The 27267-nt window shown below is 43.3% G+C and overlaps 3 protein-coding genes across 3 annotated transcripts; 1 reads left to right on the top strand and 2 right to left on the bottom strand.

Annotated features, from left to right (window-relative positions):
- Positions 1–494: 494 nt before the first annotated feature.
- On the bottom strand, positions 495–2833 carry LOC130921835 (gastrula zinc finger protein XlCGF8.2DB-like). The gene is made up of 2 exons (XM_057846181.1): positions 2257–2833; positions 495–1471 (listed from the first exon to the last, which is right to left on the bottom strand). Exons 1-2 carry the CDS (start codon positions 2504–2506, stop codon positions 615–617), a joined length of 1107 nt encoding a protein of 368 aa, XP_057702164.1. The 5' UTR covers positions 2507–2833; the 3' UTR covers positions 495–614.
- Positions 2834–6250: 3417 nt separating this feature from the next.
- On the top strand, positions 6251–20577 carry LOC130926840 (oocyte zinc finger protein XlCOF6-like). The gene is made up of 4 exons (XM_057852124.1): positions 6251–6396; positions 13689–14646; positions 17379–17464; positions 18852–20577. The coding sequence occupies exons 1-4, from the start codon at positions 6333–6335 to the stop codon at positions 19937–19939; spliced, it is 2196 nt and encodes a 731-aa protein (XP_057708107.1). The 5' UTR covers positions 6251–6332; the 3' UTR covers positions 19940–20577.
- A 638-nt stretch (positions 20578–21215) lies between these two features.
- On the bottom strand, positions 21216–25168 carry LOC130921462 (gastrula zinc finger protein XlCGF57.1-like). Its single transcript, XM_057845432.1, has 2 exons — positions 24881–25168; positions 21216–23847 (listed from the first exon to the last, which is right to left on the bottom strand). Exons 1-2 carry the CDS (start codon positions 24996–24998, stop codon positions 22550–22552), a joined length of 1416 nt encoding a protein of 471 aa, XP_057701415.1. The 5' UTR covers positions 24999–25168; the 3' UTR covers positions 21216–22549.
- Positions 25169–27267: the final 2099 nt, after the last annotated feature.

The following is a 27267-nucleotide window of genomic DNA, read 5'->3' on the forward strand; positions in this document are numbered from 1 at the left end:
GGCGAATGCGAGCTGAGCTGAGCTGAGCCGTCGCCGCACGGCGGCCATCTTGGAAAGGGCCAAGACCCTCCTAGTACACTTGGACAAAATTGGTCACTGATAAAAAAATAAAATCTGATGGAGAAAATAAAGATTTAAAAAAATAATCGACAATAGCTAACATTTTAAGCATTCCAAAATGTTACCCTAAAATTCCAAAGCTTTAAAGTTCCTTTAAGAAATATTTAAAACAGTGGATAGGTAAAAATAGTTGACATAAAAAGTTAATGAACAAATATGATATAGTCCAAAAGTAATGCTAGAAGTACTTTTAAAACCATCAAGTTGATAAAGAAAATATAAAAAACATTTACACGCTTAGGTTGAATGACGGCAATAGACGTCTGACCCACTTGGAGTGAGATCACGCGATCGGTGCCGGTCCTCCGCGGGCGGCCCGAATGGATCGCAGACATCGGGAAACGAATGAAAAGAAAAAAACTACCAGTGACACGATTTAGGTCATTTATTTAGCATCTTCCTAGTCTCCTTAGGGTTACAAACTGTGGGATAAACATAGAATAAGACAACATTCGCATACTAAAAAGACCAAGGAATTCAATTTCCTGTGAAATTTAATCCTCAAAATGGGTTTGCGCACTGCCGCCCTCTCCGGCGCACACGTGTTTTTCGAGTTGCTCCTTGAGCGCAAACGTGCCCGAGCACGAGTCGCAGTTAAGAGACTTGTCGCCGTCGAGACCGTGCGCGTTGAGCGTTCCTTTGACGGAGAACGTCTGGCCGCGCGCGTCGCAGGAGAAGGGCCCGTCGCCGGTGTGGACGCGGGCGTGTCCGATCAGATGGCCCTTCTGAGCGAAGCCTTCGCCGCAAAAGGAGCACTTGAAGGGTTTCTCGCCGGCGTGCGAGCGCATGTGCTGGATCAGGGCCGGGCGTACGCCGAAGCCGGCGTCGCACTCGCTGCACTTGAAGGGTTTCTCGCCCGTGTGCTTGCGGGCGTGTCGCATCAAGTTGCCTTTGAGGGAGAAGCGTTTGCCGCAGAAGGAGCACGTGAAGGGTTTCTCGCCCGTGTGCGTCCTCATGTGGTAAACCAAATGGGCCTTGCGGATGAAGCGCTTGGGACACACGGTGCAGCTGAAAGGTTTTTCTCCAGAGTGGATCATCATGTGGCGCTGCAGGTCGGACATCTTGAAAAAAGCGGAGTCGCACAAGGAACACTTGAAGTGTTTGGCGTCGAAGCGCACGCGGTCGCCGCGGTAACCCGTGGCGCGGATTTTGACGGCCGACCGCGCGTCGTCGTCTTCTTCGCGCTTCGTTGCCGCGGGGGCCGGGTCCTTGCCGTCGTCCGGCGCCTCTTCCTCTTCTTCCGGCGGGGGGGCGCCCCACGCTCGCTCGTCTCGGTCCGGCCGGGGCTCGTCCGGGTCCTCGCCGGGGCTCCGCTCCTCCCGCTCGGAGGGAACGTCCTCTTGACCGACGTCTGCGAGAACACGAGACGACAAGTACCTTTAAGCAAAGTGGGAGGATTAAATGGGGCTACTAAAAGGCGCCTGGAGATACAGGATATGAAAATGGGGAAAGATACTGTGGGCGCTACACATTTAAAGTTGCACCTTGCAACTAGTGACCAGTCAAAATGGATTGGACGTCTAACGTCATTAAGTAGCACAGAAAAATGAGCAATCACAGCCTTTCATTCTAGTTGAAATGAATTGGACGTCTATCCATGTCAATCGTATGCAATGAGCTGAGCTCACAAGAGTTACTTGGGGCTGTAACCAATGTCTATTTCACTTTCATTCATGTAGTTTTTTTGATGAAGTATGCATTTCTAAATGGTGTTATACTTGTATAGCGCTTTTCTACCTCTCAAGGTACTCAAAGCGCTTTACACTACATTGCCATCTACCTACTGGTGACACAGCACCAGGAGCAATGCGGGGTTCAGTATCTTGCTCAAGGATACTTAGGCGAGTTCATCAGGGTGGAGAATCTAACCCACAACCTCTGGGTTGGGGGACAACTACAACACCACTGAGCCACGCCATCCCCAAATGTGTGATGATAAAAAACTGAATCGTGACCATTGTTGAATACAATAATTCTAGTATAAGAGTGTTATTATTGACAAATAAATAAATAGTAGTTTGGCTTTGCGTGATTTTGTTTGAAGCGTCAGCCTCTCCTCATCCATATCGGACGTCCACCGGCGTCAATGGCAGAACAGTGACACATATGCCATTCTTAGCTTGCTAACCAACTAACCTGCTGTGCTCGAGTCCATGAGGGCGTCCAGCAGTTGCCGCTGTCGCAGATTTTCCTCTTTTGTTCGAGAAAGTTCATCCTCGTACTCTGTTATGGTTCTCTCCAACACCTCAAAGATTTCCTCTACGGCCGCGCTCAGCCGCTGGTTCACCAGCGCCCTCAACATTTTCACTTTGCACATTTTCACAATGATATCACACGAAGAGTGAGAAGAAGACTTTTGCACTCGCGGCCACTTAACGCTTAGCATCCGCCGCTCAAGTCTTTGTTTGCAGCTAAAGGCTAGCTAGCTAGCTAGCTAGCCAGCCGGTGGAAAGCCTTCAAATACGAGGCCGCGCTTAGCTCGGAAGTGAGGAGGCTCTCAGACTGGAGGGAATAGCAAACCAAAAACGTAAGAGGCACTAGTAACGATGTACGGAGGGGGAAATGAGCGACTTTCCCCAAGAGAGTCTGGCTGCAGCCCTCCTCTCACTTTCGCGGCCAAGTTAGCTCAGCAGCTTTTGGCTCATCGGCGGCTTCTTCTTCTTCGTCGTCGATTTGGAGACGCGTTTATGCATCTTTGCTGACTTCCAGCGGTCATTTGATGTTATGGCGAGAGGACCTGCAGTGACAGTACACAATTATTAGGTCGCTTAAGAGAGACATTATTTACAATTTAGGGTGCAATCATAGAATTTAGGAAGTTATGATTAGTATCGGAACTTCCTAAATTCTGGGGCATTTTGGGGCAGCTGCTTTTTCTAATTCATCCAGCCCTTTCCTTGCTCCATTTCATAAAACTGATTAATAGCATTTATATCCAATTCGTCTGGACTGGAGAAATCCACGCCAGTGTACCAGGAAAGCAGATTTGGTGAATAGCCACAACAGACGAGGGAGGGGTGAATGCTAATGATTTTGAGGTGATGAATGGTTTCTTGAAATTCGATTTGTTAGGAGGCAGGGGAGTCCTTTTGGTCTGTTGTTCCGAGTACTTTTTGCGACTTTAACAACAGCTCGGTGCCAATTGAATTGTCAGGTTTTCATCAACAATTGATTTTCAAACATCATTTGAGAACGCTCCGGTATGGAATCAACGTTATATTCAATGAAATAGGAAATCAATGGAAGTCAGGAGAGATTTGTTATTTTCTTGACAAAAAAAAATGACCACAATAAGGTAAGTTTTGTATGACGTTAAATGTTCTAATAATCAGTGTAAAAGAATGATTTGAGCCATTTCATTCCCCTTGATTTGGATAGTCAGAGAAGACATTCTGTATTCTAACATCTCCCCTGGATTAAGACAGCTCCACGTACAAAATGTTGATTTGGGCCATGTTTCGTGTATGAACAAGGTTATTAGGCTGCTTTTAAGTCAGGAATTGACCCTCGTGAAAACAAGCGGCTTGGAAAATGAATGAATTGTTCCTTGGTCCAATAAGAAGATATTAACGTCTTAGATGGACAATAAACAGTTCAGAGCAAGGTATCTTTCATTTCCAATCCCACCCAAGTGTAAAGAAACATAATTTATAATACTAAATGCTATTCCTACCGATGAATTTTGAGACTCTCAATTTTATTTTGAGACAAACGGTTGTGTGTGTGTGTATTTTTTTTTTTAAGGTCTTGAACATTTGATTTTTCATTGTGACTGGCTACTTTTCTGGAAGGATATGCCTTATGTCCAAACAAATTGAACTGTCAACGTGGACAGTGGAGTCAGGAGTTTCTGGAGAGGGTAACAACTTAATGTGTTCTTAATGTCATATTGTTACTTGGAAAATTTGAGTTTATATTGAGTCTCTTCTGTGGTATAGATCTCTGAAGTTGGCCGCTAGTAAAAAAAAAAAAACTCACCCTAGTTTCAGTATTTGAAACAGTTATTATTACTTTATGAAGCCCTGGAAGGGGGGGGGGGGGGGGCTTATAGACCCCACTCACATGACTCACATGACATCACAACCACGCCTCCGCGCCATATTGTCCGTCAGCTCGTTGTGTTTACGCATTACCGCTACGTAAATTCCTCCTATTATGGCATGTTTTTCTGCTCGTTAACATTAATAATCAGAACGGTGAAGGCGTGTGCGGCGGTTGGTTGCAGTAACAGAGAAAAGATAGACAGAGAGACTTGAAGTTCTACCGTATTCCGAGAGACCCGGAGAGGAGAGCGAGATGGACTGCTGCAATTCGACGAGAAAACTGGGCACCAAACGATCACCACAGATTATGTAGTAGTCATTTTATATCTGGTAAGATGCATTTAATATAGATTTAGAGGGTTTTGGGCTGACAAGCTGACAAGATCATTGCGAGGCTAATCGGCGACAACATACCGTTTCAAATTCAAGATGCTTATTTCTTCCACCGTCATTATTTTTTGAATAACATTTAGCTGGTAACAAGTGAAAGAAGCTGGCCTCGTCTACGGATCATCAGTTAAACAGGGATGTCCAAACTTTTTGCAAAGGGGGCCAGATTTGGTGTGGTAAAAATGTGGGGGGCTACCTTGGCTGATTTACGTAGAACAACATATTTAAAAAAAATTTAGCAAGCCCTTCTGTGTGTCACATTTGCTTTATTATTATTATATTAACTTCATAATTTCAACAATCTCGCCTTTGTGGCGTTCTCTTTCGACACTCGGGCTCTTGCGAAATACTGCTGCTGTGAAATTAAACTAGCTTCAAGTTGCTATAATTTCTCGTTGCGTATCTTCCTTGTAATGTTGTACATGTCAGCGTGTCTTGTTGGGTAAAATCGCGTCACATCGAACTCTTTGAAAACAGCGACTGTCTCTTAGCAAATGAGGCAGACACAGTTGTTGCGTATTTTATTGAAGAAATAGTCCAATATCCACCGATCCTTGAAGCGTCAGCCATCGCAGTCAACTTTTTTTTTATTGATTGTCGCCATTTTAGAAAATTGGAAGTAAAGGGTCACACGGGGTAATGTTGCTTAGAGTGCTGCTCTTAAAGTTTTTCAAACTTTCGTGTGAATAGGCTGAGTTTCTGTGGACAAGATAGTTGTAGATATCAGGGTAGAAAATGTCGGGCAGAGACGGTGAAGACAGCGGGTCGAAAAATATCGATGTAGGCGTCAAATATGGATCTGGCGAATAGATCGACCGAAGCTTTTCCACATAACGCCTTTTATGCAACACATCCAATGAGTTTACAGCGTCTGAAAGCACCGGGGCTTCCATGAATTGCACTATAAATTGCATGATAAATTGAGACCATTGAGAATACGGACATACAATGACGGACAATGTGGCGGCACAATACAGCGACACGTCATTGTGTGACGTTGGTGAATGGGGTCTATTATACTGGTGGTGTAGGGTGGCCAAAATATTTACAGCCTTTTTGTTAATTTTGGGGTATTCCCAAAATATTTTTGCTTGACCAACATTTTCCACCAGAATAGCGTCAGCGCTAATTCATTTTGACTGGGTGGGCGTGGGCGTGAGTGAACAAGCTTAAAATGAATTGGTCGTCCGTCCTCTTTGGTGGCAGGCAACGTGTTAAGAAAGGCTTATTTTGAATCTTGCAATGATATGGTGCTGCTGTTTTTATTGACAGAAGCGTTGCCGTGAAATGTTCTTCCAGTCTAGGAAGACAAAGGTTTTGGACAGATTGTCCCAAACATTGCAAAAAGTTATTTTTTCATTTAGAAACACCATGTGTTTCTCGCCATATTGTGAGATCATTGTTTTCGTGAGCCTTGTATCACAAATCGTACCCAGAAAGTCCCACCACTAATAGTCAGTGTCTTGAGTATTTCACTGTCGTGTTCTTTTCACAAATGCGGCAAACGATAGGCAAAATTATCATTCAGATAAAAAGTTTTATGTAAGAATTTTTTTTAAAAAATCACCGGCTTTAAAAGGGCTTTCTTCATGGGGCTCTTGCGACGCAAGATGGCCGCCGCTTATTTCCGCCGCTGACTTGTCTCTAGACATCTAGCCTTAAGTGGGGCACTTCCGCATACGGGCTCCAACGCCATTTCGAAAAACGGCACAAGTTTCCAAACTGCGCGTGCGCCGAAGCTGCAAAGAATTAGCTTGGTTTAGCTTGTCGCTAACAAAGATGTGGGCGAAAAGTGGGAAAGGAGAAGAATGCGATTCCGAACATCGTCGAGGCGCTGAAACAGGTTTGCTCACACTTTTTTAATTTTTTTACTCAAGTGGACATCGATAGGCGTACGATCCGTTTTGGTCAGAAAGAAATGTCTACGATATCTTCAAATGATCTTTAAAGCTCGCCTTTGAATCGATATCAGCGAGGCGCTGGGCCGTTCCTGGTACACTAAACAACAAGTTTGCTAGTGCCCTCAAACAATAGCTATATTCACCACAAATACTTTAACACTCACACTGTACTTCTTCCTCCACTGGTAGTTTGTGTGTGGGAAGTGTTATCTTTTAATAAAACATCAAAATAGAGACGTGGATTCCAGCTTAAACGTTTAATCAACGTGGTTGCTGTGCTCTGTGCAGCAATCTTGTAACAGCTCTCTCAACAACAACAACAACAACAACTTTTTCTCCTTCTGCATTATATTTTCTTAACAAGTACAGACCCCTAGTGGTGGAACGGTATGACTGTATATCAACACATCCTCCTTTCTTCAGATAGAATGTAACATTGCACGTCCAATACAAAATGATTGACCACAAGCAGAATACCTACTACAACAAAATATAAATTTCAGTATACACCCTAACCATAGACTTCATAACTATATTGACGGGACAGGGGGCGCGGGGCCGATGAATAGGGGGCCCGCATTGTCGGCGTGGCCGTCAAAGCGGATCGAGTGGAATCGCAGACAAAGAGCTTTTTTTGTTGAAGATTCTTGTGAATAAATGCTTAAAACCCCAAATTCTTTATAGATATGAATGTAAAACAGTCTCAATTCTTTGTAAAAACGGCAAAAAAAACAGGCAGTTAGCATTTATTTTACGTAAATATGTTGAATAATAGTGCTAGTCTGTTAGACAGTGTGGCGGCAGCCATACAACAAAGAGCTTTTTACGTTGAAAATTCTCGTGAAAAAACGAAACATATAATAATGACCTTAAATCCTCGAACAAATCACTCCTGAGACAATCCTTCCTTGTCTTGATAAAAAATCAGTCAGGAAGCTTCAGCTAGTACAGAACGCTGCAGCCAGAGTCCTCACAAATGCAAGGAAACTGGAGCACATTACACCGGTTTTGAAATGATTACACTGGCTTCCAGTGAGTCAAAGGATAGACTATAAAATACTACAAAGCACTTAATGGCCTTAGACCAAAATACATGCTTGATTTGTTAGATTCCTATGAAACATCTAGATCCCTAAGGTTGTCTGGAACCGGTCTCCTGTATATTCCAAGAACAAGAACCAAGCAGGGTGAGGCAGCATCCAGTCACCTCTGGAACAAGTTACCTGAAGGTCTGAAATATGCTCGTACTGTTAGCTCCTTTAAATCAGGGCTAAAACACTGCATATCCATAACTGTCCATATATGTCAATCTATTCGGTTCTATTCCTCTTGTGCTTATCTCCACTGCTGATTTCAATTATTAGCAGTAGTAGTAGTATTTGTTTTATTTTGTATTTATTTTTTGATTCTATTCGTGATTAAATGTGATTTTTATGTATAACTTTATTCCTGTTTCGATTGTTTTTACGAACTATTGATTTCATGTGATTTTTATGTGATGTAAAGCACTTTGAATTGCCTTGTGTTTTGCCTGGCACAGCCAGACTGTTCTCCCTGTGTTTTTCAAACACTGTGTGAATAGTCTGGGACCCAGCCCATTAACGGCCTCTCGAGCAAGCTCAAAATCAACAGTCCAATCAGATTTGTTTATTTGTTTACTCGTCCGTGTCGGAAGTCGTCCCGCAACAACACAGATGGCGAACAGGAGAGCCGAGAATATGTTCCAATCCACGTTAAAATCAGTTTTAAATGACCAAAAACACATCGACACAAGTCATTGACAACAGTCTGTCTCGCGCTAGCCATGTTGAATAAACGTTTACTTCCGCCCGCAAGTCCCCCGTCGCTTTACGAACGTCACGTTCGCTCGTCGCTGATTGGTCCACTCCGCTGTCTGTTTGCTGTGGCTTGCTCCGCCCTGGAAATTGTATCCGCTGAACGGTGGCAGGACTCCATAGCTGGAACAGCGGTGAGTCTGGTGTACCAGGCTACCTTGTGTTGAATTGTGCTATATAAATAGATTTCCCTTGCCTTGTATGCGGTGAAGCTTTCGTACTTTTTCAACCTCAATCCGGCGTCGGATCGTTGTGTGTGTTGCTACGACCAACTGCGAATAACTGATGCGGATTGTGGGATGGCCGCCTACTAGAAGGTGGAATCTGACCCGTCAATATCATTATGAAGTCTATGCGTGAACATTTTTTTTTTCTCAACATCATATTTCAAAGGTTCAGTCTGTCCAGTGGTTTGATTGTATGTGCTGAACTCCTTGGTACAAATGTTGCTGGTTCAACACTGTCCATTTCAGGTGGTACATTGTCCTTCTTGTGATGACGTTGTGTCTTGTGCGCAATAAACTGTTTCTCCTTAGTAGAATTCCAACTTCAGTTGTCACTTTGTATGATCACTTCCTGCGAAACGGTTGCGTTCTTGTTCTTCATGTTTGCATCTTCCACTCTCACGGTATCATTGGGTGCAACTAAGTGGTTTTAAACTTTCAGCAGTTTTGTCATAGTTGATCTTGTGTCTCTTCTGCAACCGTTTCATCTTGTATTTCCTTTGTGTCTGTTTCTTGGTTAGTGGAATAGGAAGAGTGGAAAATATCAGGAGCCCAAGAGATTCCAAAAGGCATTCGAAGGAAACTGTACCATCCAAATGGTGTGTTAAATGAAGCTTGAGTTGCCAAAATCCTTGCGGTGGTCCAGTTTGCTAAAAAACCTGCTACTACTTGTAATTTCATCCCTTGTAGTGCACTCTTTTAATGTTTGCAATGAAGTCTTTTGGATTCATGTGCACTCTAAGAGCACCTGTTTGGCTTGTTGATGCAAACCATGGAGTTCAACCATTCAGTGTGTTCCTCCACTTTTCAGATGACGTCTCCATTGGATCCAATTCCTCTTTAAGTGCTGCTGGAACACGTCAAGGTGCATGAGCTCCTTCCTTCAGTTATAAAGTAATACTCCAAACCCTTTGAATATGTCTGGGTACTTATTCACAATTACCTTCATGCTGTTAGGTTCTAAGCTTTATCTAGAACAGACCCGTTTAACTACTGTAGGCCCAGTTTCTCACATGCTTTGTTGTCTCATGTCCTTCAGGTACAATGACCAACATTGGCATGCGATTTTTTTCCTTTAACGTGTCCATTGAGCCTGCATTGACTTCTAGTGTATATTGGCTGTTCATTATACGTTTGGAGCGCACTATTGTTTTGGTTTGACCCTCATCGCGTTCACGTCCAGCTCATTTAGCAGATTTGCTTTGGCCCGTGTCCAGCTTAAAAGTTCCCATTGACTGTTAGTGTCTCAGTCCATTGACTGTCACTTGCTTCATGGACGCGTCCTGTTGTGTCACCATACCCACGAAAAACGTGTCACTGAGAGCCACTGTGTGTGTGTGCACTCTGTCTTTCTGGGTTTGCTGGATTTTTTGAAAAGCGTCGCTTGGCAAAAAGGTTTTGTCCTTTTCACTTATTGCCATATGCTTGACATTGTTGTTTTGTGAGTTTGCGGCTACATCTTTTGCAAAGAAACTTCTTTGGAGCCTTTGTTTTGTGTCTTTAAATACACGCGACCTGCTTTGTCTCGTCGCCACCGCCCGCCATTCCCTTCGCGTCGACGTCCCTCGGCTATTCATTGAAGGTCTTTGAATGTTGGAGAGCAAGTTCACTGGCCTGGCATATTTGAACTGCGCCAGCCAATATGAACTCCATCTCACGTAGCAGCCTCTCTCTCCCCTTATTCCAAACACCATCTGGTCTCTTATCATTGACTCTTGCAGCTGTCCAAAATTGCATGTACTAGCTTTTAGCTTGCGGTCCGTCCAAAAAGTATCCAAATTTTCTGTAGCTTCTCAAAGGTTTCATTCTTTTTGCAGTAGGGAAAACTGCCCGCCACGGTAGGTAAGAAGCAGTGCAATCTTCCGTGCATTTGACTTGGAATTCAACCCGACGGCTTGTAGGTATAACGTGAAACGTTGCTTGCAAGTTTGCTTCTCACAGTCCACTTTTCCAGTCCAATTGACGGCATCTGGCGGCTTCCCACTTTCCATGCTTTGCAGCCATCTTGTAAAAGCTCTCTCAACAACAACTTTTTTTTCTTCTGCATTATATAGTCTAAACAAATATAGTTGTGGAATGGTATGACTGTAAATCAACACTATCAGCACAGAAAGGTAGTGGACTTGGTGGGCTTGGACTTGCTGCTGATGTGGATAAGGTGGCTATAAAATATGGCCTTGGATGTACAGAGGTGGACTGTTAATATTTCAGAAGAGCATCTAGAAAGAGAAGAAAGTGATGTCGATTGTGAAACCACCATAATAGCGCCTAACTCGAGCAGCCTACTGTATCTGGCTCAATCATGTGTTCGGATCCGGCCGCTAATTGAAAAATGAAATCAATTCATGAAGCAATGCAACTACACAGTGCCATCATAATATAAAAAAATGAAATGGAATATATATTTTTTACACGAACAAAATTGCCATTTCACTGAATTGATGACACATTTAATAACAAATGTTTGCATTTGAATCCATTGCACTTTTAGTCCCCATGACCACAGAAGTATGAAATATTCACTGCATATTCAATGGGGTATTTATTGAATCAACCTTGGCAAGTTTAGGCAAGGCCAATTTATTTGAATTGTGCAATTTAACACAAGGTAAAGGTGCTTCACATCACTTGAAAATCAAGACACAATTTTAGTTTTGTCTAAAATGGGAGAGGGAGTCCATTTAACTGGCTGAATACTGAACATATTTCTAAAACAACAGGCCTGGCTAATGATACCGTATAATTGACCTTTAGCGGTATGTCATCTAAAGTCGATGTAAATAACAGCTATCTCGCAATTGTGCTAAGTATACGTGTTAATGCAATTAAAAAATGTGTCTTTTTTCCTCCCACGACAAACCTCTGTCTTTGGAACGTTTATGCTCCACTTTTCTAAGATGTGACTCGGAGAGCTTTTGTTTTATCATGACGTGGCTCATTTGCGGAGGATTGCCTTCAGGTAGCTCTCTGGTCTGCGGGAGGGTGAGTCAGATTAGAGACTGTGGTAAAATTACTGCAGCACAGGAAACGGTAAAACGGGCAGAAGGAGCAATGGATTATTATTATTTAATGTCTCATTACTATATCTATTGTTGTTTTTTTGTTTTATTGTCTTGTAGAATTTTTTGAATACTCTATCATCACATACTATTTGAAGATTTTTTTATTGACACCCCTAACGTTTGCCTAGCTCGACCTATGAACCGCCCGGTGGGTCTGTCGAGGCGAACTTTCAGGGGCCGCTTCAGTTTTAGCCAAATTATGGAAATGATTTTTGTGGTCGCCAACAGGGACCACACACACCGTTCTTCTTTCGCCCTTAGTATATATCTTCATGTCTTTTCTGAGCAGCAAGCCCCTGCAATTGCTAATCACGAGTCACCGATGACGGTGGAGGTGGGGGCTCATGTCCCATGAGTGACACGGCTAGAATGCAGGCTGACTTACCACACGCACAATAAGCAAATGTCACGCTTTGCCATTTTCGCCTAGTCTCATCAGATGTAAACTGGCAGTCGTTTCGTTATGTTACAGTCATCCACTATACCGCTTTGGCTCATTATCATGAAATCCACTCCCATTGGTCGATCTTGCGCCGGGTAACCACGGCACGCCCTTCATGAGTGCCCGTGCGATGGTACAAAGTCAACTCACCTCTTTGGCGTGATAGGAAACCTTGCCTCCTGCGCATTAACATGAAACAACACGTATTTTTTCTAGGGCTGTCAAAATTATTGCGTTAACGGGCGTTAATTAATTTTTAAAAATGAATCACATTAAAATATTTGATGCAATTAACGCATGCAATGAATGACCCGCTGGCATATTGCTCAAACAGATTTCAATGAGGCCGTTTATGGACATTTTAAGAGTGAAGAGAATGCCACTGGCCGCTTGGGGGCAGCGCCGTTCCATACTCATGTTATTTCTTGTAAACGTGGGAGAATTAGTAGTTGTGAGACGTTTATGCTGTATTCACAATGCAATGCAAATTGCTATTTGTGCTCCACACATATTTCGGTAAGTTTTCTTTCTTTTAGTGGCAATTATGTGTCTCTTTTTGTATTTTGGGTAAGATATGTACAGATATAGTGGGGAGAACAAGTATTTGATACACTGCCAATGGGTTTTCCCATTATATGTTATACAGTAAAGGCGAGTGGACAGAGGCGTTCTTTGGCAGAAGCTTCGGCAACTCCTTCACAACAAACATAAGTATCGTTTAGTGAAAGCACAACAAAAATAATATTCTCATCTCTCAAAAAAAAAAAAAAAAAAAAATGTTCACAAAAAGAAAAGCACTTCAGTCTATAGTAATGAGGCCCTATTCTGACACACAGTTAAACAACAATGCAAAATGAACTGGCATTCCATATCAAAATAGCTATGCAAAATACATGTAAAACTTTTCACTCTATTTTTAGTAGTTATTTTTATTCTTCTTCTATTAACTCTACTTTTGATTGAAAATTTCACAAATTTTATTAAAACGAAAACATGAAGAGGGGTTTTAATATAAAATTACTATAACTTGTAACTGTAACATTTATCGTTTAAGAACTACAAGTCTTTCTATCCGTGGATCACTTTAACAGAAAGAATGTTGATAATGCCATTTGTGGATTTATTGTTACAATAAACAAATACAGTACTGATGTACAGTATCCGTCGTGTGTCTTATCTTTCCATTACACCAATAATTTACATAAAAATATGGCATATTTTAGAGATGGTTTGAATTACGATTAATTAAGTTTTAAGCTGTAATTAACTCGATTAAAAATTTTAATCGTTTGAGAGCCCTAATTCTTTCATTTGCATTCTTTGATGAACACCACGCGATGTACAGTAGAGAAGCCGCGCAACGTATCGAAGGATCACTGTATGTAATTGACATAAGCTGTAGACTACATATGCCGTATGATCACACTAACGTTGTGTGTGCGTGTGTTAGTCCCTATCTTTTCTGACTGGAATGCAAAAATGGTATGATAATCATTTGTGATACAGAACGCAGAAGCGATTCACCAAAAGTAGATTGCCAAGTCCTTCTCCGGCAGCCTAAAAGTTGTGACGTTCAATAGTTTGATCCCGGTTGCAATCACTTTTTTGGCCACAAACCCTGAGATTGAAAGAATGTTTGGATTTCACGTTATACCGTCTTGTGTCCCGCAGAAGACCGGGAGGAGGAGGAGCAACCGGAGCGTCCACATCTCCAAAGGGAAGGTGGGGCCGAGTCTCCTCTTATCAAAGAGGAAGAGCTGGAGCGCCAAGTCAGCGATTTTCCCTTGAACATCATTGTGAAGAGCGAAGACGATGACGACGACGGCGTAGACGCACGAGCCGACGGCCTCTTGGCGCCGCTTTCCGACAGCGACGACGCCACGTCGCACTCTTCTGACAGGGAAGGCTCCAGAGATTCTCGGTCTGAGGAAAAACCTTTCGCCTGCTCCCTTTGCGGGAAAGGATTCTCTCGGAAGGGAAATCTAAACACGCACGCGAGGACGCACACGGGAGAAAAACCCTTTGTTTGCTCCGTTTGCGGTAAAAGTTTCTGTCGAAAGTCGAGTTTGGCGATGCACGCCAAGACGCACACGGGAGAAAAACCTTTCGTCTGCTCCGTTTGCGGTAAAAGATTCATTCAGAACAGCGACTTGACCATACACGCCAGGACGCACACCGGAGAGAAACCCTTTGCCTGCTCGGTGTGCGGGAAACGATACGCCCAGAACCACGGTTTAAGAATACACACCAGGATGCACACTGGCGAGAAACCGTTAGCCTGCTCCGTCTGCGGTAAACGGTTCCCCGAAAAGAAAAGGCTGCGCTTGCACCTGAGGATGCACACTGGCGAGAGACCCTTTGCCTGCTCAATTTGCGGCAAAAGCTTCTCCCGGAAGGTGGATTTAAAAGTGCACACGAGAAAACACACGGGGGAGAAACCCTATTCCTGCCCATTTTGCGCCAAAGGCTTCGTGCGAAACGTGGATCTGAAGAGGCACGCCAGGAAGCACACTGGAGAGAAACCCTTCCCTTGCACCGCGTGTGAGAAAAGTTTTGCCAGCAAGGACCAACTGAAGAAACACAAATGTGCCGGCGCTCACCGTCCTACTCTGAGAATGCTCGATCCTCTGTAGTTAGCATTGTTGCTAGTATCGATACCGATCCACAGAGTAGCTTTCCAATTTCGTTGTTTGCTCGGCTTGCAATGACAATAAAGGAATTGAACTGAAATTGGCGTCACCGGTATCGGGCAGAACTAAGAAATAAAGTGCTGCACAATATGTACATTTTTGATATGTTCACCACTGCCGGTAGCCCAACCAAAGATGGCCGCCGGCTACGAACGCGGGCGTAAAAAAAGGAGCGCGTCAGCCTTCCCGAGACCGTGACGGACAACCAATCGTGCGGCTTCCGTTCATCCTTCTTTTGTGAATTTCAATGAGGTTATCGGTGGTAGACATCCGATCCGTTTGAAGTGGCGGGCAAGTGAATGAATGAACGTTTGTCCATTTGCTGCCATTTCTCCCTCTTCAGATGGCTTGGACGTCTCGTGCCATCAATGGCGGCCACTGAATAAATAGCAGATGCTGTCACATTGACAGAATAATCGGTGGAGAAATAAGCTGATTATGACGGGATCGTCGCCTCAACCAACATGGGAACAGCAGTGGCGCCTCCAGAAATGTTTCATAGGGGTGGCCAGATGGGGCCACTTAAAATCTTGGGGTGGCACACCAAAACTAAAAGCCATCATTTCAGGTTTTCGTTATATTATTGCAGTAAAAAGGTCAGGGTTTGAAAACTATTAGACTTAAGGACAGGCTACTGATATACTTTGGTGTATTGTGTAATATTTAATGTAACTAATGATTTAATGTGCATAGTCCATAACTGTCCAGTCAACATTTTGAGTTCCACAACAAGTCAGTTTTATGGTGTTATGTATATATTAGCCATACGGTGTACATTTAACTAAGGCTATCAAACGATTCAAATTTTAAATCGAGTTAATCAAAGCTTTAAAATTAATTAATCGCAATTCAAACCATCTCTATGCCATATTTTTCTGTAAATTATTGTTGAAATGGAAAGATAAGACAAGACGGATACTGTATATATACATTCAAAATACTGTACATAAGTACTGTATTTGTTTATTATAATAATAAACCCACAAGATGGCATTAACATTATTAACATTCTTTCTGTGAAAGGGATCCACGGATAGAAAGACTTGTAATTCTTAAAGGATAAATGTGACTTTGTATATTGTGACTAAATATTGCCATCTCGTGTATTTGTTGAGCTTTCAGTAAATTATACTGTAGTGACTTAACTGTTCTGCCCAAATGCATGATGGAAAGTGGTGCAACCATGACTGTGTGTGGTGGCTGCAAATGCTATATCTTCCCTGCGTTGGGTACGCTACAGTGTATTAAGAAAAAGATCAACTCCTGTCATTCTTCCCCACGTCGCTTCCCACAATATAGTTGTTTAGTTTAATTGTTTATAGTTGCTGTGGGAGAGATGACGAAGCTTTTGCCAATTAAAAGCACGGTCTCAATGAATGCTTGTTACTACTCCACTCACTTGACACTGCCTCTTATCTCTGTATATAAGTAAAACGGCGCCATTGTAGGCTGTTTGCGGCAATGCGTGAATGAATCGTACCGCGAATGCTTTAATTGCGATAAATATTTTCACGTGATTAATTTAAAAAAAAAAAAAGAAAAATTACCGCCCGTTAAAGTGATAAATTTGACAGCCTGACATTTAACTAAACAAAATAAATGCATTCATTTGGGATGAAATGCATAACTGATGCTACAACAATCTAACGATATACTGGCAAGCGAGGTGGCCAACCAATTTATAGGGGTGGCCGTGGCCATCCCTGGCCACCCCCTGGTGGCGCCACTGGGTCCAAGCCATTTGAAGCAGGACGAGGGCTGCGAATAAACATTTATTCATTCACTGCCAGCCCTCCCATTTCAGAAAATTCAAAATGTTGGTCTAGTGGAGAATTTTTCTATTGGTTCCTTTATTGAACCGCAACAATTAAAAAAATGATATATTGAATCTTGGCGGAAACATACCGAAAACCTGACCCCCCTGAATGTTTATTTGCCCCTCACGGTTAAAAAGGTTAACAAGGAAGTGACCCGAAAATGCCCCCAAATTCATAGCAAGTGACCGGTAATCTACAGGAAGTGACCTGTGGCAGAGCAAGGCGTCCTCACGCAATTTATCCAGAAATTCATGAACTCATTAGTCATTATGGGTTTTGATTTTTTTATAATTGGCATAAATGAGTCTAAATGGATTGGAAGTCTCGCACTGTCAATGTCAACGATTACCCTAGAAGGGTTAAATACTACTCATTTTTAAAGACGTTTTATTATTCATGATTGTAAGCAAATGTATAAATGAATACAATGTTGATATAAAACATAAATATACACTGGTTCTATTTTTTTTTTTTTTGGTGGTGGTGGTGGGCGGGGATTGAATGAAAATCATTCTGTCGACAAGCGTTTGTGGCTCCGCAAACAAGGGGGCGCCAAAGTGACGATTAAGCTGCAAATGCTACCGTAAAACCAGAATAAGATTCAGGTCCTTGACTGTCCGGGCCATCGGAATCTCACGCATTTGACGAAATTCTGGGTCTTGGCGAACGAGCAGAGAACTGACAGAAGACTTAGGAGCTCCACCGCTAGTTGACTGAACTAAAACATGGTTTAATTCTACTCGCATCCAAGCGTCGCAAGTTAGCTTAGCTTAGCCTAGCTAACAAAAATAACCTCTTGGTCCAAGTCGAGCTCGCTAGGGAGTGGGAAATCATGCTGAAATGTGTGCGATGAGGACCGCGGAGAGCCTGAACGGGCTTTCCGGGACAACAAACGAGGAGAACGAGCGACGCCAAGTTTGCAAAATGCAGCATCGAGCAGGTTTGCTAACTTCCTCAATCCTGGATGCTTTGCATGCATTTACAGTCAGTCCATCTGGCGTCCTGGGCTGCTCTTGTAGACCGTACGTCTAGTCCAGATGAAGTAGAAGGGTGGACATTCCCAGCCGGTGTTCTGCCAAAATATGCTACATCGGCGAAACGTGCTACATTAGTCGAATTTGACACCTAAAGTACTACCGTGCGCTCTTAACTTCTTTTGTTTAGATGCATACAGGAATAAGGTACTAAAAAAATGCCTGCAGAAAATACTTAAATGTAGTTATATCAAATAAGGACGGTTTAAACACGCTACGTGACTAATGTGGTCAACTGCTTCAAAGCTAACACAAAAAAAAAAACACAATGGTTAAAAGTATGAGAGGGTAAAACATGCAAAAAGTATCTTTGAGGCTGTGAAAAGGTTCTAAATAACTAAATAAAAACAAAAATAGTAATCACCGCCTCTAACCGATGTGCGCATGCGTGTGAATGCATGCGCAAGCGCCCTGAGCATTGTGTAGACGTTTCGCCGCGTAGTAAGGAATGGCCGAACACCGGTCTTCCTAGTTGGAAATGAACTGGATGGCTGTCGTTGTCAGTTGCAGGCAAAGAAGTCATTTTTGCTCACTTTTGTCGTTCATTTTGGGTCGATTCCAGTACATTTGGAATCATTTCCTTTTGATATAATAACATTTCATATTTATTGTTCGTGATGATTTAGGGGTATTCCTGGCTCCCTTCTGGTGGATTTGAGATCGACCGATATGGGGGTTTCGGGACCGATACCGATTATTAGTAGTTAGAGGGGCCAATAACCAATTGTTGGAGCCGATATTCATTTGCAGGAAAGGTGTCAAAATTCAAATACTGCAAACACTGAACTTCATTGAAATGCCTCAAGCATGTTTACAACGCATCAAGTGAGTTTACGGCATCCGTGAAATGCATTATAAATTGCTCGATCAATTGATAATACAGACACAAAATGACGGACAAGGGGGCGGAACAATACAGCCATCACGTGATTTTGTGACGTCGGTGGGTAGGGTCTATAGGAGCACTCAAAGCCACCCCCTCCCGGTTTAAATGAATTGAGTGGCTATCGTTGTGAATGGCAGGCATAGAGTTAAGAAAGACACTGGTTTGTATGTTGCAATAATATCCCGTTGCTGTGTTTCTTTACACAAATGTTGCACTAACATGAAAATAAAGAGTTTGATTTTTCCCTTTAGAAAAACCTTGGTTTTCTCTTGTGTATCGCAGCTTGATTTCCTGACCCGTCTATCATTTTTGTATCGTAAGAAGGGAACCGCAAATGGTATCGGTGATGCGGGGCGCACCCAACAAACTATGCTAAAGTGCGAGCCATGTGTTTTTGTCTTCTGCAGAAATCAGTGAAGAATCTCTGAACAATCTACCCTACACTAAGGAAGAAGAGCCAGAGACAGTTCCCATGAGAGAACTCCCCCACTTTAAAGAAGAGGAGGAGCCAGAACACCTCCACATTAAAGAAGAAGAGCAGGAGGACCAAATCGCCAACTTTCCATTGACCGTCATCGTGAAGAACGAAGAAGGCGACGTCGACCGCTCCGGAGGATCCGAATCGGACGGCCTCTTAGCGCCGCTCTCGGATAGCGACGACGTCGCCTCGCCCTCGTCGGACACCGACGACCGCTCCGGACGCGACCCTGACGACAAGCGCGTCAGATGTTCTCAATGCGACAAAAGTTTTGTCAACAGGGGATCGTTGAGGAGACACGCGCAAACTCACAGCGGAGAGAAAACATTTGCCTGCCCGGTGTGTGACAAAAGATTTTTGAGGAAGGAAAATTTGAAAAGGCACGCCAGGACGCACACGAGAGAGCGACCGTTCGCCTGCTCCGTTTGCGGTCGCGGATTCTCTTCGAAGGCGCATTTGACGAACCATTCCCGATTACACAGCGGAGAGAAACCTTTCGTCTGCTCCGTTTGCGGCGAGGGCTTCCCTTTGAAGCAATACTTAACGAGACACGCGAGGAAACACACGGGGGAAAAACCTTTCGTCTGCTCCATTTGCGGTAAAGCTTATTGCGAAAAGGTCAATCTGACGAATCACGTGAGAAAACACACCGGGGAAAAACCTTTTGTCTGCTCTGTCTGCGGCAACCGATATCTCGACAAGCGATTTTTAACGTCGCACGCCAAAACGCACAGCGGAGAGAGACCTTTTGCCTGCGCGTCGTGCGGGAAGAGTTTCACGCAAAAGACACTTTTAAAAGTACACGCGCAAACGCACACCGGGGAAAAACCTTTTCCCTGCGCTGTTTGCGAGAAGAGATTCTCTCGGAAGGAAGATTTGAAAAGGCACACGAGAACGCACACCAGAGACGTCTCTTTTCCCTGCGCGGTTTGCGGCCGAAGCTTTACTCGCAAGGAACATTTGCGGAGGCACGCTAGAAACCACGCGGTGCTGGACGTGCGTCCGAGCGCAGAATGAATGACAAAAAGTTAGTGAATCGTATTTTGGCGTTTTAGCCCTTGTGAGATGCTTGTGATCCACTTAGGATTATTAGCATCGGGTCGCTCATGTGCTTATACGTGCGCATTGTATGCGCTTTTCATACGACGGCGATGCATACGTGGTGTTTATTTTGCAGGATTGTAACACATGCTGCGCTAATGTAAGAGGGTTTGGATGGACTGTGGGATACAAACTGGGTATTATTAGCCGGTAGTTCCCTTTTACGGCCGCTGGATGGCAGCACTCGTCCAATCCTTTGTACGTGAATTCAGTCAGACAATGCTTGTTATCGAATGGGAGCTTCTGGCTGTATTTCCCTACTGATGTTCAGTTCAAATCTGATGTTTGCATTTCAGCTGATTCTTGTTTTGTTGTATCGTTTTCAGACTCAACTAGTACCTTCTATCGTGTGAAGTTATACATTCATTTACATCAAGGAGGGATACATGTCAAATTAAACACATTTCAATTCTACAGTGGAGTCTTGTCACCTTTCTGCCTGTTCTCTGACCGGCACACCGTCCTGTTTAATGTGCTGCTTCGGACCAAAAACTCCAGCGCCCTCTGCAGGACATAAGGTGAATATTCTCTCGATGTAACCAATAGAATAAAGTGTCGGGATAGCAGTTTACCACTGGTCTAATTTCATGTGATAAGATGTCATTTATCTGGCTCATAATATTAGGCCCAAATGCCTCTTGTCAGGCTTCTGATGTCTGAGTCAATTGGGGCAAAAAGGCAGGAGCGGCAGAAAGCGACGATCTGCTTGAATTCAACGGCGGCGTGCAAAGGGATTGATCCATTTTCCACGTTTTGTTAGAAATATATCATCATAATTCAACTAAGTCTTCCATGATGAATTGATTAGCAAACATATCACCTATTTTGATGGTCAATAAATCTTAGACATTGTCCACCTCCAAATTGCAACTATTTTCCCTCTTAATTTCCATTTAAATAGTGGGAAAGAGAAAATACATATTCTTTTAATTTCATGTTTTATATATTTTTGGATACCCCAAAAAAAAAAAGTAAATATTCTTTTATTTTTAATTTAAAAAACAATTTAAAACCAAAAACTAAATATTCTCTTATTTTGGGAAATTTGACATCTATTTTATATTGGAGAAATACATGCTGTGATTTACTTTGACTACAGAAAATGATGCGGCGGGCCGGATCTGGCCCCCTGGCTGCCAGTTTAACACCCCTGTTGTAGGTAGATATATGTAATGAAGAGTCAAAGGTCACGTTGAAGATGAGCAACTGGGATTTATTCATGTGAAAAAAGAAAAAAAAAATCAACCCAGTGAAACACGTGCTATGGAATGCACATTTCAGCATTGATTAAGTTTATTGATCGAATGAATGGATCGTGCAAAAAAAAATATATACAATTTGCTCAATGAGGAGATGAAGAAGTTTAAGTTTGCAAAGAAAAGGACAAATTTCAGAACTATAAATCGTTGATAAGAACAAGCAGTCAAATGAACATACAAGGGAGAGCGAACCAGACCAATACAATGTTTTATCTCCTGATCACTGATAATTCGGCGGATGTTGATACAGCACCGCTACCACATTTGATTATTTTTCAAACTAAATGACTGCAAACTCACTTGACTGCAAAGTAATTGCTATCACAGCGAGGTGAAACACGACTAAACTCAGCCAATCAAGGAGCGTTCATTCGGTCCCAATTTAAATGGATTGGACGTCTACTACTGAGAAACTCATTTCAATTCACGGCAGAATGAAAAGACCTTTCACTATCCCTACCAAGGTAGCTTCAGAACGGGCATGTCGGTAGGGGCCGCATTCCCATCATTGACATGAAAATGTAGTCATACCTATCTTCTTCCTCAACTGAGATTTTTTCAATGTCGAATCAAGGGAAGCCATGGGCGGTGCTAGACGCCCAATGCATTGGAAGTTGGAGGGATGGCTTTTTTTAGTAAATGATATTACATGTTCTTAATATACAGCACGGTGGCAGAGTGGTTAGCACATCCGCCTTGCAGTTCTGACATCAAGAGTTCTATCACAGGCTCCTGCCTTCCTGTGTGGAGTTTGCATGTTCCCAACGCGCCTGCGTGGCTTTTCAGCGTTTCCTCCTTCAGCCTATAGACATGCATCGTCGGTTGACTGACCGCTCCAAATTGTCTCTAGGTACTAGGTACCGTACGACTGTGCGCGTGAATGGTTGTTCGTCTCATTGTGCCCTGTGATCGGCTGCGTACCCCACCATCGGGCCTCCTGCCTGTAGTAAGCTGGGATAGGCTCCGGCACCCCCGAGTGGAGGAGCATGAAAGATGAACGCATAAATGATATATAACAGCCCTAAATCCGCTGTAAAATTACTAGATAATTAGACATTTATACTAGAGCAAAAATATGCACGCTACCGTGCTGCTTCCGATTACACCGGATAGGTTGCAGGAGTACTTGATAGAATTTTTAAAAAATCAAATTTAGAACGAGTGGCAGAAAATCCGTCATAATTGTTGCATAATTCGGCCAAATCATCATTAAGGAATTCTATCGCGGCAAATCAAGATTGTGCTATTATACTGTTGTTACACTCCTCTATTCCGTGTGTTTTTTCATGTGTATTGTTAAACATCTCTTCTCGGTGAATCTTCTACCGCAAACCCTGCAGGAAAAAGATTTCTCCCCGGTGTGCGTTCTCGTGTGGGCCGACAAGTTTTTTTTCTGAGTGAATCTTTTCCCGCAAACCGAGCAAGGAAAAGGTTTCTCCCCCGTGTGCGTTCTGACGTGTATCCTCAAGGACTGCTTTTGAGAGAATCGTTGCTCGCAAACCGTGCAGGCGAACGGTTTCTCCCCGGTGTGGGTTCTCTCGTGCGCCGTCAGATTTCCCTTCTGAATAAATCGTTTGCCGCAAATGGAGCAGACAAAAGGTTTTTCTCCAGTGTGCGTCCTCGCGTGCGTCTTCAACTCATCCTTCCTAGAGAATTTTTTAGCACAAACCGAGCAGGCGAAAGGTTTCTCTCCGGTGTGGGTGACCGCGTGCTTGCTTAAATTTCCTTTTTCGGAGAATCTTTGACCGCAAATTGAGCAGACGAAAGGTTTCTCGCCAGTGTGCGTTCTCGCGTGCGTCGCTAAATGTCTCTTCTCGGCGTACCTCCTACCGCAAATCGCGCAGGCGAAAGGTTTGTCTCCGGTATGAGTTGTGGTCGTGTGGTTTCTCAAATGTCCCTTCTGAGTGAACTTCCGACCGCAAACGGCGCAGGCGAAAGGTTTCTCGCCGGTGTGCGTTCTCGCGTGTATGTTTAAATCTCCCTTTCGGGTGAATCTTTTACCGCAGACTGAGCAGGGAAAAGGTTTTTCTCCAGTGTGCGTTCTCGTGTGATTGTTTAGATCGCCCTTCTCGACGAATCTTTTACCGCAAAACGCGCAGGCAAAGGGTTTCTCCCCGTCGTGCGTCTTCGCGTGTCGCGTCAATTTCCCCTTCGTATAGTATCGTTTCTCGCAAACCGCGCAGGCAAAACGTTTCCCGTCTGCGCTTTCTCTAGCGTCGCTTTCCGGCGTCGCGTGCTTTTCGTCGCCGCGTAACTCGGCGTCGTCGTGTGAGCGTTCGTCATCGACGTCGGAGGAGAACGACGTGATGTCGTCGCTATCCGAGAGCGGCGCTAAGAGGCCGCCGAGTTTTTGACGTGAGCGTGAAGGCTCCGCCCACTCGCTCGGACCTTCGTCTTCTTCTCGCGTCGGCCTGACGCAGGTGGCTTTGAATGAAAACCGGCTGATTTCATTCTCGGCCACTTCTTCTTTGATGCGCGCCGTGTCTGGCTCCTCCTCCTCCTGTTTGACGTGGAGTGGCTCGGTCTCGTTGTTTTTAGGGTGAAGAGCATCTTCTCGAGTGACGTCTGCGGTACACACGATGACAAAATCATGTCATTTGCAAAACAGAACTAATCGATGAATAGGTTTGCTGCCAACAAATTTGAAGAACATTCATATTTACATTTATTAATTCTTATCACCATGTTTTCTTCTTATCATTGGGTCCATTCAAATAATAGTTTGGTATCCTGAAATTTGTCTTGTCGTGATACCAACACTAAAACCTGATCGATTCATTTCACACAGCTCGCAGACTGCCGATCCGGTACGTATCGAAAACATTCACAGACTTAAGTCTATATCCGTGTGAGAATTTGCGTGTGAAATGATCAGATGCAGTTTGCAGGATTTATACCTGATGGATCCCAGCCCTGCCTGACCAGTACATAGGTGGTTACCTTTTCAAACGATTCTATTCAGATTAGTTTAGTTCTTATTATTATTATTGCTGCTGCTCCATCCTTGGATTGAAGAAAAGAAGCAAAAATGTTGTTGTTTAGTTTAGAGAGAAAATAAATGACTTATTGACACACTTGCTTAGACAGAAACAATGTCAACCGGCAGCACTTTTATTTTTCAATGAGCCTAACTTGAGCTTGAGTAGACACTTGAACAGGTTTTATGCACTTTAAACAGTACAGATGTAGTCACATCAATAAGCTATACGAAAATATTATATCAAAGAAGTAGTCGTTGATATTGTCTTCATTGTTATACATGTCGAAAATAAGTGAAATTGTCAAGGTAATTGCATTCATCAGATCGTCTGTTTAGTCAAATGCCTGCTTTCAGCTAAGCGTCCCAGCCCCTTCCTCCCTCCCTCCCTCTCAGTTGAAATGCATTGACACGTCTAATTTAGTCAATGGGTATTTTCAATATCAATTCCCCTCTTTGAATCACTGCCACAACACAAAATCTATGACCAGGGCTGGCAGTTGAGATCATGACAACTTTTGAATAGATGTCTACTGTGGTTAGTTAGCACTCTCTCAGTAAGATTTCAAAGGTAAAAAAAATTGAAAAGCCAAAGTAGCCGCAAAACAAGTGAGGAAAAACCTGATTTGTGTTCAAGTTTCTTCCAAACAGCGTCCACTTTTTGTCCTTCCTTGTCTTCGCTCCTAAAGATTTCCTCGTCGCACTCTTCTTTAACACTTTTGACATCCGAGTGTCTCATGGCTAGCGAGCCAAGCTAGGCTAAACTAAGCCAAAAGAGTCAGAGCCGTCTAGTTCCAGCTCGAACGGTTTTACTTCAATGATCGCTTGGTTCGCTACTTGTCGAAGTAGTTCGGCAAGAAAAGACGGAACATGAGTGGAGCTAACCAAACTGTTCTTGTGTTCACGATCAGGTCGGGGGCCTTCGATATTCTCACGCTATGATTGGCTGAGGAGTCACGCGCTCGCGTAAAAGTGCCCGATCAAAACGGCAAAGCGCTCGCGCAAGTGCCTGATCAAAAAGTCGTCACCAATCAACTTTTGATTTTATACCTGATTGCCATCGACGGCGCTAGACCTCACAAATGTCGGTGTAGGTACACAAACTGTTATTTTTCAAAAACCCGAATCATACAAAATAATATTAATACAAATACAGTTGTGATTGATATGGAATCAATTGCTCATATTTAACCCCCTCATGAAAATATATATATATATATATTTTTTTTAGAAACAATTTACAGGACACTCATTGAAGTCATCGGCTGCTATAGACCCTACCCACCGACGTCACAAAATCACGTGCTCGCTGTATGGTTCCGCCCCCTTGTCCGTCATTTTGTGTCTGTATTATCAATGGTCTCAATTGATCGAGCAATTTATAATGCATTTCACGGAAGACCCGGTGCTTTCGGATGCCGTGAACTCACTTGATGCGTTGCATAAAAGGCGTTATGTGGAAAAGCTTCAGTTTATCCATTCGCCAGATCCATATTTGATGCCTCAATCGATGTTTTTCCACCCGCTGTCTCCGCCGTATTTGCCTGACATCTGCTAGCTACCCTGATATGGACAACTATCTTGTCCACACAAAATCAGCCTATTCTCACGAAAGTTTGAAAAACTTTAAGAGCTTGGAGGCTTATAAATACTTTGTTGCCGGTTGGGTGAAACAGGTCCTCGTCCACGAAAATTCGGCAGGAATCTATCTTGTGCTTGGAAAGGTGAGTTACGAAATTTTCAATTCAAAATCTTTTGTTATTGCTAACATCCACTGTCAAGTCTAATGTATTTCATGTCGTTTGTCAATGGAGACCCTATAGACCATACCCACGTGACGTCACAACTCCGCTCTCCTGAATGGTACCGCCCAATTGTCCGTCAAAACATAGTGTTAACCTGTTACGGCTACGTACATTCCTCCTATTTACGGCGTGTTTTTCTGCTCCTTAACATTAATAATCAAAATGGTGAAGGCGTGTGTGGCTGTTGGTTGCACTAACAGAGAAGATGGAAGGAGAGACTTGAAGTTTTACCGTATTCCGAGGGATCCAAAGAGGAGAGCGAAATGGACGGCTGCAATTCGACGTGAAAACTGGGCACCAAAAAATCACCACAGACTATGTAGTAGTCATTTTATATCCGGTAAGATGCATTTAAGATATACTCAGAGGGTTTTGGGCTGACAAATAACCACAATTAAGATCATTGCTAGGCTAATCGCCGACAACATACACGTATGTATGTAGTGAGAGTGCTATCGCTAAACCATATAAACATTAAAAGCCTTAACTCCATTGACAAACGACATGAAATACATTAGACTTGACAGTGGATGTTAGCAATAACAAAAGATTTTGAATTGAAAATTTCGTAACTCACCTTTCCAAGCACAAGATAGATTCCTGCCGAACGAGGACCTGTTTCACCCAACCAGCAACGAAGTATTTATAAGCCTCCAAGCTCTTGAAGTTTTTCAAATTTTCGTGAGAATAGGCTGATTTTGTGTGGACAAGAAAATTGTAAATATCAGCGTAGCAGATGTCAGGCAGACAGGGCAAAGACAGTGGGTCGAAAAACATCGATTTGGACATCAAATATGGATCTGGCGACTGTATATACCTTACCCACCGACGTCACAAAACCACGTGCTCGCTGTATGGTTCCGCCCACTTGTCCGTCATTTTGTCTCTGTATTAGCATTGGTTTCAATTGATCGAGGAATTTAAAATGCATTTCATGGAAGACCCGGTGCTTTCGGATGCCGTAAACTCACTGGATGTGTTGCATAAAAGGCGTTATGTGGAAAAGCTTCGTTCTATACAGTCGCCAGATCCATATTTGATGCCTAAATCGATGATTTTTGACCGGCTGCCTTCGCCGTCTCTGCCTGACCCTGATATTTACAACTATCTTGTCCACACAAAATCAGCCTATTCTCACGAAAGTTTGAAAAACTTTAAGAGCTTGGAGGCTTATAAATGCTACGTTGTTGGTTGGGTGAAACA

This window comes from Corythoichthys intestinalis, chromosome 1, assembly GCF_030265065.1.
Source record: "Corythoichthys intestinalis isolate RoL2023-P3 chromosome 1, ASM3026506v1, whole genome shotgun sequence".
Lineage (NCBI taxonomy): Eukaryota > Metazoa > Chordata > Actinopteri > Syngnathiformes > Syngnathidae > Corythoichthys > Corythoichthys intestinalis.

Bases quoted from the DNA above. Each gene is read 5' to 3' on its own strand.
- LOC130921835 (XM_057846181.1), bottom strand. From the start codon at position 2,506: ATGCTAAGCGTTAAGTGGCCGCGAGTGCAAAAGTCTTCTTCTCACTCT. The intron at 1,472-2,256 runs GTTAGTTGGTTA...GTGTTCTCGCAG, and splicing joins CATGGACTCGAGCACAGCAG to ACGTCGGTCAAGAGGACGTT.
- LOC130926840 (XM_057852124.1), top strand. From the start codon at position 6,333: ATGTGGGCGAAAAGTGGGAAAGGAGAAGAATGCGATTCCGAACATCGT. The intron at 14,647-17,378 runs GTAGTTAGCATT...GTGTGCGATGAG, and splicing joins CTGAGAATGCTCGATCCTCT to GACCGCGGAGAGCCTGAACG. The intron at 17,465-18,851 runs GTTTGCTAACTT...TGTCTTCTGCAG, and splicing joins CAAAATGCAGCATCGAGCAG to AAATCAGTGAAGAATCTCTG.
- LOC130921462 (XM_057845432.1), bottom strand. From the start codon at position 24,998: ATGAGACACTCGGATGTCAAAAGTGTTAAAGAAGAGTGCGACGAGGAA. The intron at 23,848-24,880 runs GTTTTTCCTCAC...TGTGTACCGCAG, and splicing joins GAAACTTGAACACAAATCAG to ACGTCACTCGAGAAGATGCT.